At 36.1% G+C, this 19,065-nt stretch overlaps 1 protein-coding gene across 4 annotated transcripts in view; it reads right to left on the minus strand.

Annotated features, from left to right (window-relative positions):
- The window catches only part of UGGT2 (UDP-glucose glycoprotein glucosyltransferase 2), a 76,078-nt gene that overhangs the window by 54,800 nt on the left and 2,213 nt on the right, over positions 1-19,065 (minus strand). For 2 of the 4 annotated variants that reach the window (XM_030234942.2, XM_030234944.2), the window contains exons 3-8: positions 11,028-11,158; positions 9,797-9,909; positions 5,589-5,763; positions 3,497-3,596; positions 2,391-2,472; positions 256-356 (exon numbers count right to left, since the gene is read on the minus strand). In XM_030234942.2, the coding sequence (XP_030090802.1) occupies positions 256-356; positions 2,391-2,472; positions 3,497-3,596; positions 5,589-5,763; positions 9,797-9,909; positions 11,028-11,158 (702 nt within the window). Of the gene's footprint in view, positions 1-255; positions 357-2,390; positions 2,473-3,496; positions 3,597-5,588; positions 5,764-9,796; positions 9,910-10,985; positions 11,004-11,027; positions 11,159-19,065 lie in introns of those variants that run through there. The other 2 variants (XM_009085680.4, XM_050982191.1) reach the window with 2 other exon arrangements.

The following is a 19,065-nucleotide window of genomic DNA, read 5'->3' on the forward strand; positions in this document are numbered from 1 at the left end:
TGAGCTGATACATCAGGCAGAAAAACAGGCACTATATCTCTCCATCTTATAAAATTACTTCAATGGTCCTTTAATTTCTAGCATACAATACAAGGTATCAGCACATGCCTTTTAAACACTTGAGGTATTAAGGGCTTTTTATGAAATTATGTCTATTATTTTAAAAGAAGCTTTTATCATAATATCAATACATTAAAATAACAAAAGAAATAGTAATGAGTATCGTGTTAATTAAAAATAAAATGCAACACATACCCTGCATCTCCCAAACCTTCAGCGGTTCCATGCTGTTAGTAGTTTCAATCAGATGTTTTTTAAACTCCATCAGATTGCTTTTCAGATCAGGATACATCTGTCTACAATAAAACATTTTATTACAAAAAAGAATCAATTACATTCATCAGCGTCTGCTCTTATCCACAGAACTGCTTACAGCTAATATTGTATTCTTAGGATAACAACCAAGAATGAACTTAATTTATTACTGAAACAAAAATACAGATTTTGGGTGAGAAAAGGTGATTTCTGAGGGCTAAACCCCAGCTAAAGAGAATCATAGAATCATTTAGGTCAGAAAGGGACTATAAGGTCCTTTAGTCCAACCATTAGGCCAGCCCTGTCAAGTCCACCACTAAACTATGTCCCTAAGTGCCACATCTACCCAGGCATGGCAACTCAACCATGCCCCAATGCTTGACAACTCTCTCTGTAAGGAAATTCTTACTAGATACCAGGGGTTCACTTATTTTGTGGTGATCTGTCTCAAAACATGCCACATCCACATAAATTTAGATGGAATAAATGAAGTCAAAGATGGGACAGTATTAACATACCATACAGGTAACTTTTTATTTAGCTTACAATAGGATGATGTATAACTAACTGTACTATATATAGACTGTAACGGAATGCATTCTTTGTGGCATTAACTACAAGAGGTTATAGGCAATACAACGTTGAGAACATGTTTTATAAACTGGCAGCACTGACAAAATCAATCTACTGAGCACACAAATCATCTGTCAGAGCTAAAGAACATAGTACACAAAAGCTTAGCTATTTGTTTTGAAAACATAATAGGTAGGTAAAGAAGTTTTGAGGACAGATATTTCAGAGCCTGCTATAAGATATGCTTGAAAAAATTCTCCATTAAATTTGTAAACATTTTATGTCTTCTGCTTACATTCATAACTATTTCACAGCTGAGAAAAGTAAAACTTTTTTGACATTGCTGTAACAGAGGGACAATTTACAGACTACTGAAACATCTATTTCACCTCCTGTATGAAAAGGAGAAGAGGAAAAAAAACCAATGAATCTAGAAACAATATCAAAAAGACAAAATTATCTGACAGCTTCACAAATCAGTCACAGTGGAGAATCAACAGACTAAGTAGAGCTAAACCTAGCAAAACACAAAGAGAAAAGAAGCTCAGATAAAGATATGGCATAAGCATTTGGTATTACCTGCCGTGCAGAATCTCAAACATATAGGTGAAACAACGGGGAAGCCTCAAGATCTGAGTGCACCTCTACCTCAACATGTTTGAGAACAAAAAGGCAGGAAGGGAGGGGATGGGCTCTCAAGAATTTAGGCAGAATTAGCAGCTCTGAACTCTGAGATTTACAGTTTAGTGACAATATTTACAAACAAGTTTACATTTTGTTTTAAATAATGAGAGAATGACATCTAGGGAAGACCCACAACCTCGAGGTATTTTGCTGAAGAAAAAAATCTATGATCCACGACATGGATCTGTTACAGGAAAAGGGAAGCATTTTGCATGACTGATACCACAAAATGAATCCAGCTGAGGACTGGAAGGAGTGCTCAGTAGGGTAACATTCAATTTTATTTAACAGACTGCAGTGTGGAGATAAGAGTTCCTGATGGAAGAGAATACAAACTCACAAACTCCAGAATGAGATGGTATCTTATAATAAGCCCATCTTCCTAGAAGTATCACTCCTTAACTCTACGAAATCCATTACTATCCTTCTTAAAAACACCTTATGGAGATACAGCACATGTGTTTGGATTTCTTGTGCTACTCTTGCATTTTGAAAACCAACATTTTGATTCTATCTAACAAATGTGAAATCAAAATGTTCTAAGTTTTTGGTAGTGTTAGCCAGACAGATATTTTTAATTTTAAAAGTTTACTGTATACATTCTAAGATAATTAGAAAAATAAGCAATACATTGAAATTAACAGAATAAATGACCATTGCATGTTTATGTTCACATGACATAAAAAATTAAAAAATCACAATTTCCACCAAATGAAGTAATTTCCAACACAAATCTCAATTATTCTATTAAAAAAACCCAACTGGTTGAGGTTCCAGAAACAAATGTAGAAGTTTAATTATAACTTATATCAACTCACTTTAATTTGCCAAAGAGAAATCCTTGGACATCACTTTCCTCCTCTTCTTCCTCATCTTCCTCTTCTTTTGTCTCATTTGCTCCTGAATACATAACACATGCAGACAATAGAGAAATACACAATCACAAAGTTGTCATTCTCAGAGGTAGTTTTAATTAAATTTATACTTACATATTTTGGCATCCAAATTAATTACTCTAGAGAACTTTGCAACATCAAAATTAATTTTTAATATAATTTATTCAGTGGTAACAATTTTTATATAAAATTCAATAGGTGTGGTTTAACAATTCACTTCACAAAACAGCCATTTCTCAGTTTGATTAAATGATAAGGTATAACTCTCATCAGTCAACTACTACCAAATTTACACTTGAAAAGCCTGATAACCTTAAAGCATTTGAACCTCCAGCTGGCATTTGATGTAAATTGTAGATCAGATTCCTCACCTCTCAAAAAATTAAACTATTTTTTGACATGACTCAAAGGTCATTAAACCTTAGTCTTACGAAAGAGAGTTAACTTTCCTTTTATTTTGTGAATGTCCCTGCAAAGTAATTTCTCAGTGTCCCCATGCTGTAGTTAGCACTTTCTATAGTAAATGTCTTATTTCAATACGTTGTAATGTGCACTAGTACAAATTCTAAATTCTATTCTACATCTTTTCTACAGAAGACTGTGAAAGTATTTCCACAGAAATTCAAGAATGAAAAATTCAGTCTCCTCAGCCCTGAAACACTAATAATGTAGCCACTAGAATATGAACGATGCCAACAGTCATAAAGTAACTGAAGTACAAATAATCTTCAAACTTAAGTAAACAATCTTAAAATTACTGAGAGGAGGAAGACGAGATTGTATTTTGAAGAGCCACAAAAACCACCAATTCGAGGTTAGAAAAATGACTGTGTCCTAAGCACAGACCTTTACAAATGTTCTAATGTATTTTGGTTTCTTAGTTCCTAATACCTGAGATTTCCTTCTGCAGACAGAAATTAAGTATAACCTTTAAAACATTAATGACTGAACATTGTACAAACTGAGATTTTAATGCATTTCAATAGTATCTCCAGCAAGATATCAAATCAACTGAAAAACCCACATACCTTTAACCTGCATGTCATCCACTGCTTTATATTCTGTACTCTTTATTGCAAGTTCCACACCATATCCAGATAAATACATTTTCCTGGAATTTGGTTTCTGCTTGATGATATTATTTTAACAGAAGAAAAAAACATAACTTAGAAAATGTATTTAAAGGAGATTAATAACATCTAATATTGTAACTTGGAAATGTTATGACATTTAAGTCATTACTGAAATTCATCTTTCAATTCAAAGTGCGAGGCATATTGACAGTCCACTGAGAAGGCATGTAAAAGAAGGTGACAATGTCCTTTATCTCCTGCAAATCACAGAAAGGCTGGTCAAAATTGTAGTTTCACACAATACTAAAAGAGGGACTAGAACAGGCACAGCTCATAGCACCCTACACAATTATTGATGCCTCACAATTCACATTTTCAACTGATACTCATTTCTTTGTAATGTTGTCAGACTTCCAGGATGTCAAGAGGAAACTCTCTATTTTTGCATCAGACTTACGCTTTAAAAAAGTTTGATAAAACAATTAATCACTTTCTGCAAGAAGTATTAATAAAATGTATTAAAGTATCACTGTGAAAAACAGGTTGCCACTTATTAAAAACAAACAACAGCTACTTCTAACTTTGGAGTGGAAGTTTGACATTCAATAGTGTCATTACACAAAACATACTTATTACAGAATACATGTTCTAATTTGACCCAAATGTATGCAAATCCCCTTTCCAAAATGCAATTTGCACATGCACAGCAGCGATTTCTTGAAAGCCTTTTGAGCTTTAGCTTGCAATTTTTAAGAACCTTTCTGTACTGAGAATCCTCCAGACAAGTGAAAACCCAGCAGAACTGGGAGGCTTCTCTGCCCATCCTCCAAGCAAAACTCAAGGCAGAGGGAGCAGAGAGCACTCCATAAGTAGACTCAGTGATACTGGTTTTAAAAAGAAAGAGACAGCAGAAAGACCCTACCTCTTCTGTTATCAATGTTCCCTCTTCTCGTATTTAATGTAAAAAAGGAGGGAAAATCCATCCCAGTATGTACCAAAGAACAAAAATAGAGGTTGTGAGGAAGGAAGAAAAGGGAAGAGAGGTCTGAAGAAAGAAAAGGCACAGGCAAGAAGACAACACGCACTTGGGGAGACCATGATGCATGAGCCAGGCAGAGCAACGAGACATTTAATATGCAAGTAGGCATTTCATTGAAATAAAAGCATAAAAGAACAAAGTTCATTAAAAACTAAATCTCATACAACTTTGAATTCAAGACTGGTTTCCTCAAATTCTCTATTTCATTACTGTGAGCAAACAGCTCAAAGTCTGCAAACTACATATCTCATCTCCCTGAAATTCCTGGTCTACAAAAATCACAGCAACCTCTCAGTCCATCAGATTATTCTCAGATTAGTCACACTACTTAAGAGCTGTACTTTGAATATAAATCACAAAAGCCTTCCAATAATCAAAACTGGGGACAATACAGTTCCATGTACTGGTATTTTTCTTGGTTTGTGTAAGGGAAAAGAGTAAGCTAAGAATTCAGAAACCATGTTTCAAATAGTGACACTGTAGAACAAACATTTTAAAACTGGTCAATGATGTCAGCATGATAGTCCATGCTGCTGTATCTCAATGAACATGAGATTATCTGGAGAACATGTAAAAAATATAATTGGTAATTTCTCAGTTTGATTCTCTATTCTACTCTCCATTTTTCTAATTCTTGTAACTAATATGTGCAGTCTGCTGCACCAAGTTTCGCCCAAGATCTTACACTGTACAAAACCCAGACATAAAACCAAAAAAGAGGTATTTCAAGATCAGTAATGCAGTCAGTGCTTGCATGCAGGATTTGGAACATTACTATGCTTTCCTGGCTTCATAGTTTGTACCTGGTGAATTACCTAGAGGGTGTTTAATATTAGAAAACTTCCTAATATTAGAAAATCATGTGTATTACACATAATTTAGGCAAACGCAAAAATAAATGTAGAAAGAGTGTTTTGTCAAAAAGCAAGCAAAGCAAAGACAGAATGCTAACAGTTCACTGAAACAATGTTGATGTTTACTGAAACAATGTTGATTTGAATTGCATACCTGAATATAATGTCGGAGAACATAAACAATTTCCTCCTTTTGTGCCTTCTCAGATAAAATCTTGTGGAATTTGACAAAGTCTCTTGTGCCCATTTCTGCATACAGAATAACCACCGGGCCATCCTCTTTGAGAGTTGGGAATTTATGATCTCCCTTAAAAAGATATGGCCTGGGTCTGGTTTTAAAACAAATAATGGTGATATTAAGAAGTCACAAAATTAATTAAAACAGTGGCAGTTTTTCTACTTCATAATTAAAAGAACTAGTAAGTGTTTATATGCTAAAAGTATACAAGCCATGTAAAAATCATCATAAAATAAGCATGATTGCTCACAAACAAACCCAGAATAACAAATTCACAAATTAAAGTATAAGAAACTGAAAAACCAGCAGCAGCTATAAATAACTGAAATATATTTTATCAAATAATAACACAAAGCATACGAAAAACATAGCACTTGGAGATTTTGTGCATCCGTAACAGCTTGAAACTTTTAATTTGAATGATACATTACATCTCTCAGAGATGCACAGAGCAATCAGTGAGTAACAGAGTAGCAGTGGGAGATTCTGTGAAGTTTGAGAAAGCTGTCAACACACCTGGAAACTAACTGGCTTTAAACTATTTTGAAACCATCAGGCTCTGTTAATTTAGCTAATTTTGACTGCCTACCTACACTGCTAATTGAAAACCAGGACTAGAAAAGTTATGCTGCAATGATTTCTTAGATGAATAAAGACATCTTTTGAATAAAACCTAGGAAAGATGGAGAAGTAACAGAGGATATGATTGAGTAATACACTCAAGGTACTAATTATTGATGAGCACACTTTTTCAAAGCTGTCTTTGCACTGACAATCAAAAGACCACTAAACTGTCTCTAAGCATGCCCAAGACAATCTAGGAAACACTAATTCAACACACAGTACAGAACTGTGTGTGGCAGACACTCAGTGAAGAGCCATGCTCGAAAGGTGTGAGCAGAACACCACAGTTTCTGTGATGTAGATCTTTGGAACATATTCAATGTAAAAAACCACAGGATAATTTACACTGCAAAGGTAACCTTTGGAGGTAATGTGCTGCAAATCCTCACTTCAAGCAGGAGTAATCTGTAAGAGGTTACTCAGGGTTTTAACATCAATGTCCTATGTAAGTTTGGTAGGTGTGCAATCAAGGACTCATTAGTAAGGCAGAAATAAAAGGAGGGCCCAGTTTAAGAATTAACTTGGGTACAGGTAGTTGGGTGTTACAGAAATATCAGGCAAGCTGTCCCACTGCTAGGATGGGACTATCACAGGACAAGGCAGAACAAATAGGCGAGATCCAGAAGTCTGAAACGACTCTTGAATGAGTCACCTCTGCGGAACAATTGATCCAGATTTGCCCCAATACAAGCATATGTGTGGGATGTGACTTGTGCAACTTCCTTCTCATAACCAGAGAGACAAGAGCTGTCCCTTTCAATGGGGAGGGACAGGTTGTTTTCAAGTGGAAAACCTCAACCAAGTGAGATTCTCTTTTTCTAACTAACTTTATCCACACTACTTCACCCAACCAACTAAGGTGGTTACTGAGTGCTGCCATGACCTGAATAGTGACAGTCACATATCACAATGGAGATGCTTCATGTTCATTAAGTGCTATAATGAAATAACACTGCACAGAGCTCCTCTAATGACCTTGGGTTGAGAAGTAAAGTGTTCAGCCCTTGTAAATCCAAGATAAGCCTCTCTTCTTTGTTTCTCTTCAACACTGAATAGTAGTGACAAGTAATTGATTCTCCTGCTCTTAGAACTGAAAGGTAATTAATTTCCTGCCATAAAAGATACTCATAAGAAAGCTGCCTGAAAGACAAGGAAGAACAGCTGGGCAGACAAAAAGAAAATGATAAAAAAATTAAACAGATGATGAAGAAGCAATGGGAGAGAAGACAGCAAACATGTACTGACAAATGTAAGGCACTGATTGTTTCGTGCAAAATGTGACTTCTATTAATGGTTCTGCTCTTCACAGCAACAGCCCCAGAAACCTCAGTGTTGTGTTTTGGACAGTTAGCAAGATAAGCAATCCCAAGCATTTAACCATGTGTTCTTTGACACACCTAGAGAGCCCTTGAGCTGTGGAGCCATTGCACCTCCACACAAAATATTTCCTATTAGACCCACACAGTCCAACACGGCTGAAAAGGCAAAAGACAATCACAGTTGCTGTTGCATAAAGGACTGAATGAAGCAAAACCTTAACCTTGACATGCAGAATATTTGGGCTCTCCTTAGCTCAAAGAGCCTGAGACTTCCTGAATGTTCGGTTGAGATGATGAATCCACGCAAAAAGAATGCTGCAGCCTCTTCTTTCTCTTCCAGTGAGATTTGAAATTATCAGTCCCTAAAGTCAGGACACTTCTAACATCGTCATCCAAATGTGATGAACAACTGAAAGCATAGCTTAAATTGACCTGGCTAAACTGGAAGAGTCATGACAGACAGAAGACATAGAAAGGAATACAAAGGAAAATACTTGGAAATAAAAAAATAATCAATAAATCAAAAAGATCTCCTAAGAAAAGACAGAAAAAGAATGACTGGTTTGGAGCAACCAGCTGTGAGACAGTACACTGTCCCTTACATCATTTGTTCACCCGGTAGAAAACAAAGAGGAGCACAGCCCTATCATCATCACCTAGCCTAAATACCATCAGCACAGGTGAAGCATCCGCAACCCAGAGTACAAATGGAACTAACAGTGGGAACAATTACCTGAACATGTGAATGTGAACATGTTTTTCTCAGTCTAGCTCCAGGTACTCTAAATATTTTAGTGACACAACTACTTTTGGTGTGGTGAGAAGGAGGGAAAATTTATCAAGATTTTGTCCCTCCAACTGTGAATGGTGTGATGTCACTAACTGCAAAGATATTGAAAATAGAAGACCAATCAAATTAACAAACTTCAGTTTTGTTGCAAGTTCTTAATGATTTCTACAAGTCTAACTCTCTCAATTCTAAATAATTCAGGATTCTACTGTTTATTATTGTGATCTTCCAGAACTTTGTAAATTTGGAAATAATATCTCCAGAGAGGAGAATATGCTGAATCCAGTTAATTGCTTTAAAAGTTTACTATATTCAGACATTGAAATAAAATGTTATGGTCTCATGATGCCTTAATATATGGCCACAAGAAATCAACATATAAAATTATCTGTAGTACATTTTGGATTTTTTCTAGGAAAAAAAGACATTTTTTAGACATACTTCTTTTTTAGAAGAATATAGTTGGTAAAATTGGGACACTGTAAGCTAGGCAGTGAGTTGTTTTTACAGAAACCTTGGCTATTGAATAGACAAAAGACAATAATTTAGTAGGTTGTAATTATATCAATGGACTTGGAATATACCACAAATCACACCTGTAGAATACAAAATTATTTCCAGAAGCAACCAACCCCTAAAGAAACAAATTCATAGCTTTTCAGGGTTTCCCCCCCCCCAGTTTATATTTGACAAAAAGCAAAATCTAGGAAATATACCCTACTAAATAATCTTTCAGCTCTGCATATCTCCATGAAGTGGGTGAGGGTATGAACACTAATGTATATCATGGTGACCATTGCAGGGAAAGAAAAAAGAAAAAAAATTACACAGAGGTCTCAAAAAACCACCAAATAATATCTTTTTCTTTTTAAATGGAGATTAAACATTACACTTTCATTATTCTGTTACTGGTATTTTGATAGGTTCTACACATTTTATTTCAGAGCTCAAATTAATTCTGGACTGATGTTAGTTACCACAAGACAAAACCTGCAGAAAGGCTTGATAGGCAGAAAATCCAGGAAGAGGCAAGGAAAGGTTATACCTTTCTATGCCCTGTCTATGAGGTAGACTCCTCTTCTGCTCCTATGCCAAGCCCTTGCATCCCAGACATCAACTGCAGTGAAACTGACTATAAAGTACCCTGCTGACAGACCTGTGTCAGACATGTGAAACTCCAAGTTTGTGTAGAAAAGTACACTGTAACCTGACTATGCCATGTTAAAAAAAAAAAAAAAAAGGAATACAAAAAGGTCCATATGATTAGAGGATCAAAGGTCTATGAATTTATTTTAAAACCTACTCTACTTTGTTTCATAACTGATGAACTCTACTAATATTAAGCTCTTTAGTAATCTATTTTTCCTCTTAAACCAAATCATTATATTTACCTCTTAGTAGCCTTCTTCAGCAGCTTTTTTATTTCATTAGTCTTACAGGTGTGCTTCTCATGGATAACCACAAATGCACTGCAGCCTTCTGGTGGAGGTTCATCAGCTGCAATCTAATATTTCAACAATTATACTCAACCAGAATGCTTTGATTGCACTTAAACTCACATCCCTTTGATTAAAATAACTCAACAGCTGCCATTAAGCTGTGTTTCTAATTAAGCCCATTGAAAACTGGGTACATGTAGGGGGAAAATTAAAAAAAAGAAAAAAATTAACAGATTCAGACTCTATAACCTTTGTGAGATGTAGTCTATTAAATGCAGTCATACTCCAGAAAATGAAAAGTACATTTATGTTCTGTAAAGCCAGGACTGAGAAATCATCTCCACAAGCTAAAATCACAGCCTGTACTCAGATATTTTTAACTTTGGTTGCTATCAGCAATCACGTTAAAATCCGAAGATGAGACTTCTTAACCAATAAATCCCAAACAAATAATGTCAATTTTTTATATTCTCTCTTTCCCATTCCCTTCCTTTTTTTTTAAAAACTCTACTCAGCTATTCCAATATGAAGTGGAATCATGTGACTGCATGTCAGTGAGTCTGGATTCACCAGCTGAAAGGTAAAAAAAAGACAGGAGTCTGAGATTATGATATTCCTCCAGAGAACACCTGCAAAACTCCCTAATTTTATTACAGCTTATTACCTTTCAGAAACATGGACTTCTCACCTTATACTAAAGGTGGAATTACCAAAAGGAAGAGTAGCAATTTTAGGTTTAGAGGCACAGTAAATTTGTCCCCTCACTTTTTCTTTAATAAAGCCCGTTTTTCTAATTTTTCAACTTTTTAAAATACTAAAACAATGAGAAAGATGACAAATCCACTAAATAGCAAATGTAAATTACTTGAAGCTACAGGAAATGTCCTACTTTGGAAACATCTGAATTCCCACAGGATTATTTGAAGTAATGCAAAAGATCCCCATGATCTTAGTTTTCAAAAGTGAACAATTGCAAAAAAAACTACCCTGAAGGGAATGGTATCCACCCAACTGAACATGAGTATTTGTTCCTATCAATATAACCAGCTTATAAAGCATCACTTTTATCACATTTGATTCCAAATAATACTGGCATATATTTTACTGAACTGTAACAATGAACATTGTTTAGTCAAAATACCTCATTCAATCATGTACCAAATATATCAGGCAATACTGTCACCTGCTGAAACATCTGAACAGTTGGAGAGTAAGCCCGTATGGAAAGTGCAAACTTCAACAGATTGATTTGCAAATTGGATAAAAATTGTCCTGCTTTCTTCAAGATTAAGTTGTAATAGGAGTACTCTGAATCTGTCAAAGAGAGAAAAAAAAAAAAAGACAAGACAAACTTTTAGTATTTAGCGCTTAATGATGTGGCATATCTACCTATAATACATAATAAGCAAGTATTAATGCCAGTGCTGCTTGGCATTCAAAAGTCTTCAGTGTTGTCCACTAATAACTATTTCCTTTCCTACAAATTCAGAGGCCTAATAACACCAAAAAAACCATCAACAAAAGAGAGCTTAATAGCACTAGTGGATATTGAAATTATTTTCAGCAATATAAAAACCCACTCAAAAAAGCTATATGGAGAGGCCTGAATAGAGCATTATTTTACAGATAATTTCCTAACATTTAGATTTCCTAACATTTAGTTTTGAAACACTCCAACCATGCAATTTACATAAATAAAAAATCTTCTGAAGGTGTTATTCTTTGGGCTACTCTCAACATATTTTATTTCTTCCTTAACAATATATGATAAACAAGAGTATATGAATGGATACAACATGTGAAGTAGCTTCCTCGCTCCCTGCATATCTTTTATTTTCAAAGTCAAAATTACTCTGAGTAAGAAGGTAGGTGGATGGTGTCTGGGAATGACAAAAGCGACAGAACATTGGTTTGGAATTAATTAAGCTTCAATTCTCATTCTAGAGGCATACTCAATTTTCATAAGCAGCTTCCATCATCTCATTTCCTTCTTTACAACCCTAACATGGTTGTAATAAAAAAAATCTTTTGCTCTTAAAGCCTCTAGTACCTTCTTTCTGCCCTCTCCTCCTTAAAATTCATTATTTAGAAAGGCTGAGTTTGCTGTAATTCACTAGAAAAAACCACTAATATTAGAAAAGTATATAATCTGCATTTCAAGAAAGCTCCTTCCAATGAATTCTATGTGATGTCCAGGTTTCAGCAGGGGTAGAGGTAATTTTCTTCATAGTAGCTGGTACAGTGCTGTATTTTGGATTCAATATGAGAATAATGTGACAACACACTGAAGTTTTAGTTGTGGCTAAGTAGCATTTACCCTGAAACAAGGACTTTCCAGTTTCCAATGCTCTCCCAGAAGGGAGGGGCACAAGAAGCTGGGAGGGAGCATGGCCAGGAGAAGCTGACCTGAAGTGGCCAAAGGGTCACTCCACACCATGGAATGTCACACTTGGTATATAAACTGGGGAGCTGGCTGGGAGTTGTCAATCTCTGCTTGGGGACAGGCTGGCCACCAGTCAGTGAGTGATGAGCAATTGTATTGTGCATCATTTGAGAAAGTTTCATTCCTCTCTTTTTCCTGTTGTTATTATTATTAGATTTCAATTTATTTCAGTGATTAAACAGTTTTTACCTCAACCCACAGGTTTTACCTTTTCCTAATGCTCTTCCTCATCCTACTGGGGAGGACAGAGAGTGGACATGTGCTTCTTAGCTGCTGGCTGGGATTAATTTGTTTTACATGAAATTCAATGGATGAAAAACCTATCTAGGTTTTCTACACCTATACATAGCCTAACAGAACCCAAAGAGCAACAAAGTTGGTAAAGCCTCTCAAGAACAAGTCCTATGAGAAGCAGATGAGGGAGCTGGGAATGATTAGCCTGGAGAAGAGGAGGCTCAATACTCTCTGCAACCACCCGAAAGGAGGCCATAGCCAGGTTGGGGTCAGCCTCTTCTCCCTGCCAAGTACGGTCAGGACAACGGGAAATGGCCTCAAGCTGTGCCAGGGGAGGTTCAGCTAGGACATCAGGAAGAATTCTTTCACTGAAAGGATGGTTGAGCATTAGAATGGGCTGCCCAGGGAGGTGGTGCAGTCACCATCCCTGGAGGTGTTTAAGAAGTGACTGTGGCACTTGGCGCTATGGTTTAACTGAGAGTGGCAATCAAGCAAAGGCTGGACTCAGCCTTGGAGGTCTTTTCCAACCTTAATCATTCTACAATTCTAAATGAGATAAATTTGGCTTCAAAACATTGAATATCAAAATTTGGAAGCAACAAATCCTTCAGATTGAAACTTTTTTTCAATAACTATATTTTTAAATTTTCTTCAAATTATCTCTACAAAAATTAAACCTGAAATTCCTGCCTTTCCACTTGGCCTAAATAACATCCTATTAAAGACAATGAAGAGGCATTAAATACGTAATTCTGAAGATACTACCTCAATAAAATATTTTTACCCCAAGTCCTTAATTTTTTTGCTTACAAATTTCATCTGTGCTTTCACTAGTGTATTAAAACAGCTGACATTTTTTTCCTGGAAGACGATAATGATGACAATGATTTCAATAAGGAAAAAAAGAGGATTTTTCTAATCTGCCTTCAAAAATGACTGTACAACATTGAAAAGGATCTATCAAATCATCCACTCCTACTGCTTCAACTTCTATTAACACTGCTGGCTTCACTTAAAATGCAACTGTACTTTGAATTTCACCAAGACACATGAATCCATGCCAAATGCTATGAGCTACCTAATGCAAACCCAATTTTTAGAGTTTATTGCATACACAGAATCACACAGAATATTCTGAGATAGGGAACCCACAAGGATCCTCAAGTTCAACACTACAGTGAACTTAAGTGGACTCATAAAGCCTGTACATGGATTGAACCTGTGACCTTGGTCACATCAGCACCATGCTCTAACCCACCCAGCTAATTTCAATTAATCAGAACTATGGTTTGAGCATTGCAAATTATTTCCACAGAGTAACAAATCCTTTAAATTTGGTAATACCTGCCCTCTAAGCTCATTATAACATTGCCAAAAGAGTACAATTCATAGTAAGTTTCTGAGGATGTTATAGGGAATCACAAAGAACCAGATTCTTCTGGTTATAAAATCCTACATTACAGCATATTACTACTAAATCATTAACAAAGTCAATTTAAAAGTAAGTAAGAGACCACATTAATAAGACACAGCTCCAGACTGAACACATCTGAAGGCACACATATGAACTTCACATCTGCAAACTTTTGTCCTAGCCATGTGAAATATAGCCTAGGGGCCAAAAAGACCTGAAAAGCTCACTCTGAAGATGCCTTAGTTTGTCTGCTGAAAAACTCTCTGAACTCCTGTAGCCAAAATGATTAGATTGACTACAGCAAGAACTGAACAGCCAGCAAAGCAGACTCACATTTAAATGCTGACATTTCCTATCCACAGTTTACAGCAGTATCTTTTATCACAGGCAAGTTAAACATAATTAAAAGAGACAATCAGGGCAGTCACAAAAGATAAGAAAGTATGATAGCACAGGTCCTCAGGCCTTGTGCACACACAGCAAAAAACTAACCTGAATATATGCTGGTAAGCCACAAGAGAATTCGAAGTACTGAGGCACAGGAGATAGGGAAAGTAAATGTAAGGGACATTATTTATCAGAACACAGTGTCCTGGAAATAACTACCTGGTGGGATGGATCTATGAGGATTGTTCCAAGTGCATAGATATGAATATCTGGATCCACAGATCAGCTAGGGAATGAGAGATCTCAGGTAACAGCAGCTCCGGCAATCACTGGCCAGTCAGATCTCTGTGCCATCCAAGCAAGATGCCAGTAAAGAGGGAATACTTTATTTTATTGCATTATTAGTATAGAAATCAGTCTGTAAAACTGATTCCTCTGGAGTCTTTAAGATATATATACACATAGAAAATACTTCCTTAATTTAGTTGTGAATAATGTGTAGTCTTCTAAATTGCAAAAAATAATTTGCATGATGATTGTTTTTGTGAAATACAGTTACATTTTTTTCAGAGAAAATTGCTTCCATAGAGAAAATATTTTTGCATGTTGGTTTTGTTTTGCTTTTTAATATATATTTATGAGGCTGCTGAAAATTCAATATATAAACTGAAGCACTTGGGAAGACAGTAAACACTCAAAGTGATAATTAGTCAGCAGGGAACTGGCTACTTACTTTCCCTCAGTGATCACAAATTAACCTTTAGGGATAAAAAAGCAGCAGCAAGTTTAAAATGCCATCTTCGGTGTTATTTAAGTGCTGGTTTAAGTATGAAATTTTTGCAGCTTTCATTTCTCTATAACATACCTGCAGCTCAAAATAGGATCATCTGCCTTTCCTAGTATTTCACAAGCCTGGCAGAAAATATATTGCACATTAAGTAGATATAAACAATGTTGTTCAAGTTCCCTGAAGACATTAATTCAATACTGTGTATCCCATCACTAACCTTTTCATGTTTTCCATATGGTATAATCAAGATACTGCCCAAGTTGATTTGAGTTCATATTAAAAAGGAAAAAAGTTAAAATGACCAAATACATCACCAGACTAAATGCTTCACCAAATTCCATGTAGATAATTCCTACCAAATCCATTAAACTGCTACAAATGTCACAGCTAAACAGACCATTAATAAATCTAATTCAGTAATGCTAAATATTTTAAATTAGCAAATTAACAAGAGATGTTGATTATTCTAAATTTAAAACAACAAGTAATGAGAACTGATTTAAAAAAAAAAAAGATTGAAAATAATCCAAGGGAGGATTTAGAAGAAAAAAAGCAAGCTACTCTACTTGATTTTTTAAAGTTGCCTTCTAGCTTTAACGCTTTACAACTCTTCTGAAACATTAAACTGTATGTTGGGATACAAGTCTATCATTGAATTCCTTTATAAATTCAGATTTTCAGCTTCAAATCTAGGAATTCTTTAGCTTTTATGAAAATGTTTCTATTTAGAAAAATAAATAAACAATGCTTTCATTTCCTGTTTATTTATCCTGTCTACTCTTGGCATCACTCAGAGAATTGCTGAAAAGTCAATTGCCTCAACCAATCCTTTTCCAGCCAGATCCTTTAGTTTACTGAAGCAGTTGTTGCTACATCAGTTTTAACACATCATGACCATCCTTCTACATCAATCTGTCTTGACATGCTGCAGTTATGACAGAACTCATATTCCACACCAAACAGAGGACCAACTTCTCCTCAGACATTGAGTATTACACACCTCACTAAACTATGCTACTGCAGTCTTGCAGTACCAGATTCTTCACTCAAGCTAAGCAGCTTCTTGTAAACATCTAATGCAGACTTCCTGCTCATGAAGAGCATCCATTTCCTTGGATTAAGACAATCCCAACTACAACTCAACTTTTAGGAAAGCCCCTTGGTACCAGAACTTCAAGATTTCTTGAGTTATTTTTATAGGTGTGTGTTGGCCATACAGATATATATATATATCCATCAATTACTCAATATACCTAATTAAAGTAGTATTTTAGTACAGTCTCAAGGTTGTCAACTGCCAGCATCTAACAGTTCCTTGGCATGATAGGTCATGGAGATCATACTACTGTAATTTATTTATTCTCAATCACAGAATTTATCCAGGTGAAGTACGTATTTAACTAACAGCTAATTTCAACAGACATCTGTGTCACTAATAATAAATATCATTAAAGCTTCAAACCCCTTGGAAAGTGTGTCTAAGCAAGTAAAACAAGAGATGGCTGATAAAAAAACCCTGACACATAATCTAATACAGCAGTCTTAGGGCAATACCAACTGCATCTAAACCACTCATAGAAAAAAAGAGTAAGTTAAGAGTAACTTCTGGAGGTCACCTTACCCAAACTGTTACTTAGAGATTTAATGTCAAGGCTTGACTAGGCTGCTCAAGGTCTCATGCAGCAGAATTTTGAATTATCTGAATTAATAGATTCCAGAGCCTGCTGGAACAGTATTTCAGCATTTACCCAATCCCACGGCAGAAACATTTTCTCTAATATCTAGCCACAACTTCTTAACCACAACAATAATTCAACTTCTGCCCTTTGCTTTTTTTCATACTGCTGTGTACCCTCAGGAAGGGCCTGGTTCCACCTCCTTTGCACATTTCCCTATTAGGAAACTGAAGATACAAGGTCTCTCCTTACTCCTTCCTTTCTCAGGTTCATTCACAGCTCTCTCAGCCTTTCCTCAGAAGTCTGTTCCACCTCCCTAAGAGATTGCAGAGATCTTTTCCAGATTTGCTCCAAAGATGGATTCTTGTCTTTCTTTTCACAGGGAGCCCCAACACTCCACATTCAGTCTTACAAGTGTCTCATACAGTGGAACAAACACTTTCTTTGACCTGTTGGCTACCCTCTTGCTGCTGCAACCTAGCACATAGTTGGCCTTCTCACTGCTTGCAAGGATCCCCATTCTGTCTCTCAAAAAAACAATTCTAGTCAATCAGCACCAAGATGATGCTGTTGATGAGATTATTCCAACCCATATACAGGGTGCAGGGAGTCTGTAAAGCGCCTCTGCTGAATTTCCCAGTGTTTCTGTTGTCCCGTCTCTCCAGCCTACCAAGGTCCCTCTAATTACAGTCTACCTTCCACATTCTCCTCCCAGTTTTGAGTCATTCCCAACCTTGTGGAGGGTGTAACACATGCCACTGTCCTGTGGGCTGAAAAAGACCTTAAACGGCATTAATCAACAGCACTTGCCTCAACAAATGCTACTAGCAGCTGACCACAGGTCAAATTCTGCACCTACTTCCATTTTCCATGTCCTCATGCCTTATAAAGGATGGCTTTTAGCAGCATTCACCACCTGGGCATTTTGTTCTCAGTGACTCTCTCTGGTTTTGCATATACTTCTGACCTTGGGATATTCATCTCACAGTAATTTTTGGGTATTATTTTTCATTTTCCCAGTTGATACTCTATAATTAAAATCACAGTTGTTTCTACATTTTCTGCTTGTACTTTTTCCACTCTAAAGAAACAATGAGGAAAACACAGGGAGACAGTAAAGTCAAACATCACATTTTACTCAATATAAAAGCACATCATGGAATCAAAAGCAGCAAAATTATGTTTACCCTGTGTGTCCCTGTTCCCTCCCTAGAAATCTTTTAAGTTTACTGGCTGCTTGGGGCACTGCTGAGCATTCAAATAATGTTATAAGATGCACATTTTTAAGTTGTATTCAGTCAGTCACAATTGGTGAAACATGATGTTTCTCAAGTTCTCTCTCCCATATATAGCATTTTTCACATAACTGCACTTCTCACTGTCATTGTCTGTGTGATTTTTCTACAATTTTTTAGCTTATGACTATTAATTTACATTCAATTCCCCTCAAGTCTCTTCCAGTGGTAGTGTTAGGTGCTTCCACTCATGCCCAAAGAGTTGTACTGTTCTGTAAATAAAGAGCAGAATGAAGCAGCCTTATCTTGTTTTGAAGCCTTTTTCACCTTGTTCTTTTGTTGACCTACCAAGCAGGTCTAATACTGCCCAACCTGTAAAGCCCCATCGGTCTCCCAATTTCTCATTACCATGGACATTTCTAGTAAACTTCTCTCCAAGGTTTCTTCTGAGGTGGCTTTTTATGTTTCTTTTGCTGGATTTTATGCTTTGGTCTTCTCCCCAAATTTCTAAAAACTTAATATTCTTCTGTCTAATCATGCAAGGCTTTTTTAGTCCTATTTTGTCAGTGATAAACCTTTATTCTAAAACATCAGTATTGATGCTAGAAAACAGCCTCCATGCTATGTAAAAGTATTAAACCTTTTCTGGTAATTCTTTACATTTTTCCTTTAGCATTACCTAGCATTCTCATTTTAGTTATTTCTGTGATTTTATGCCCTGCAAGCACCCACCTAACAGAAAACATGAAGCCTCAATATCCTATAAGCTCTTGGCAAGTCATGTAAGCAGGTAGGTATGTTTAATCTTAACACTTCTGTTCCATATAGTAAGAGCACTTCAGTCCATCTCATCTTCCTTTTTTTTTTTAATTACTCTGCAAATATTGCTCTTAGGGAAAAATATGCTACAACATTCTTAGAATGTTGTAGAAACAAACCTACCCAGTAAGCAATAATGGAAGAGTCAGGCTTGACCTACCTGGAACTAATTAATGTGTTGTGTTCTCAAAGTTAAATACAGCACAAGATAACACATTAAAAA

The sequence above is a fragment of the Serinus canaria genome, chromosome 1, assembly GCF_022539315.1.
Source record: "Serinus canaria isolate serCan28SL12 chromosome 1, serCan2020, whole genome shotgun sequence".
Lineage (NCBI taxonomy): Eukaryota > Metazoa > Chordata > Aves > Passeriformes > Fringillidae > Serinus > Serinus canaria.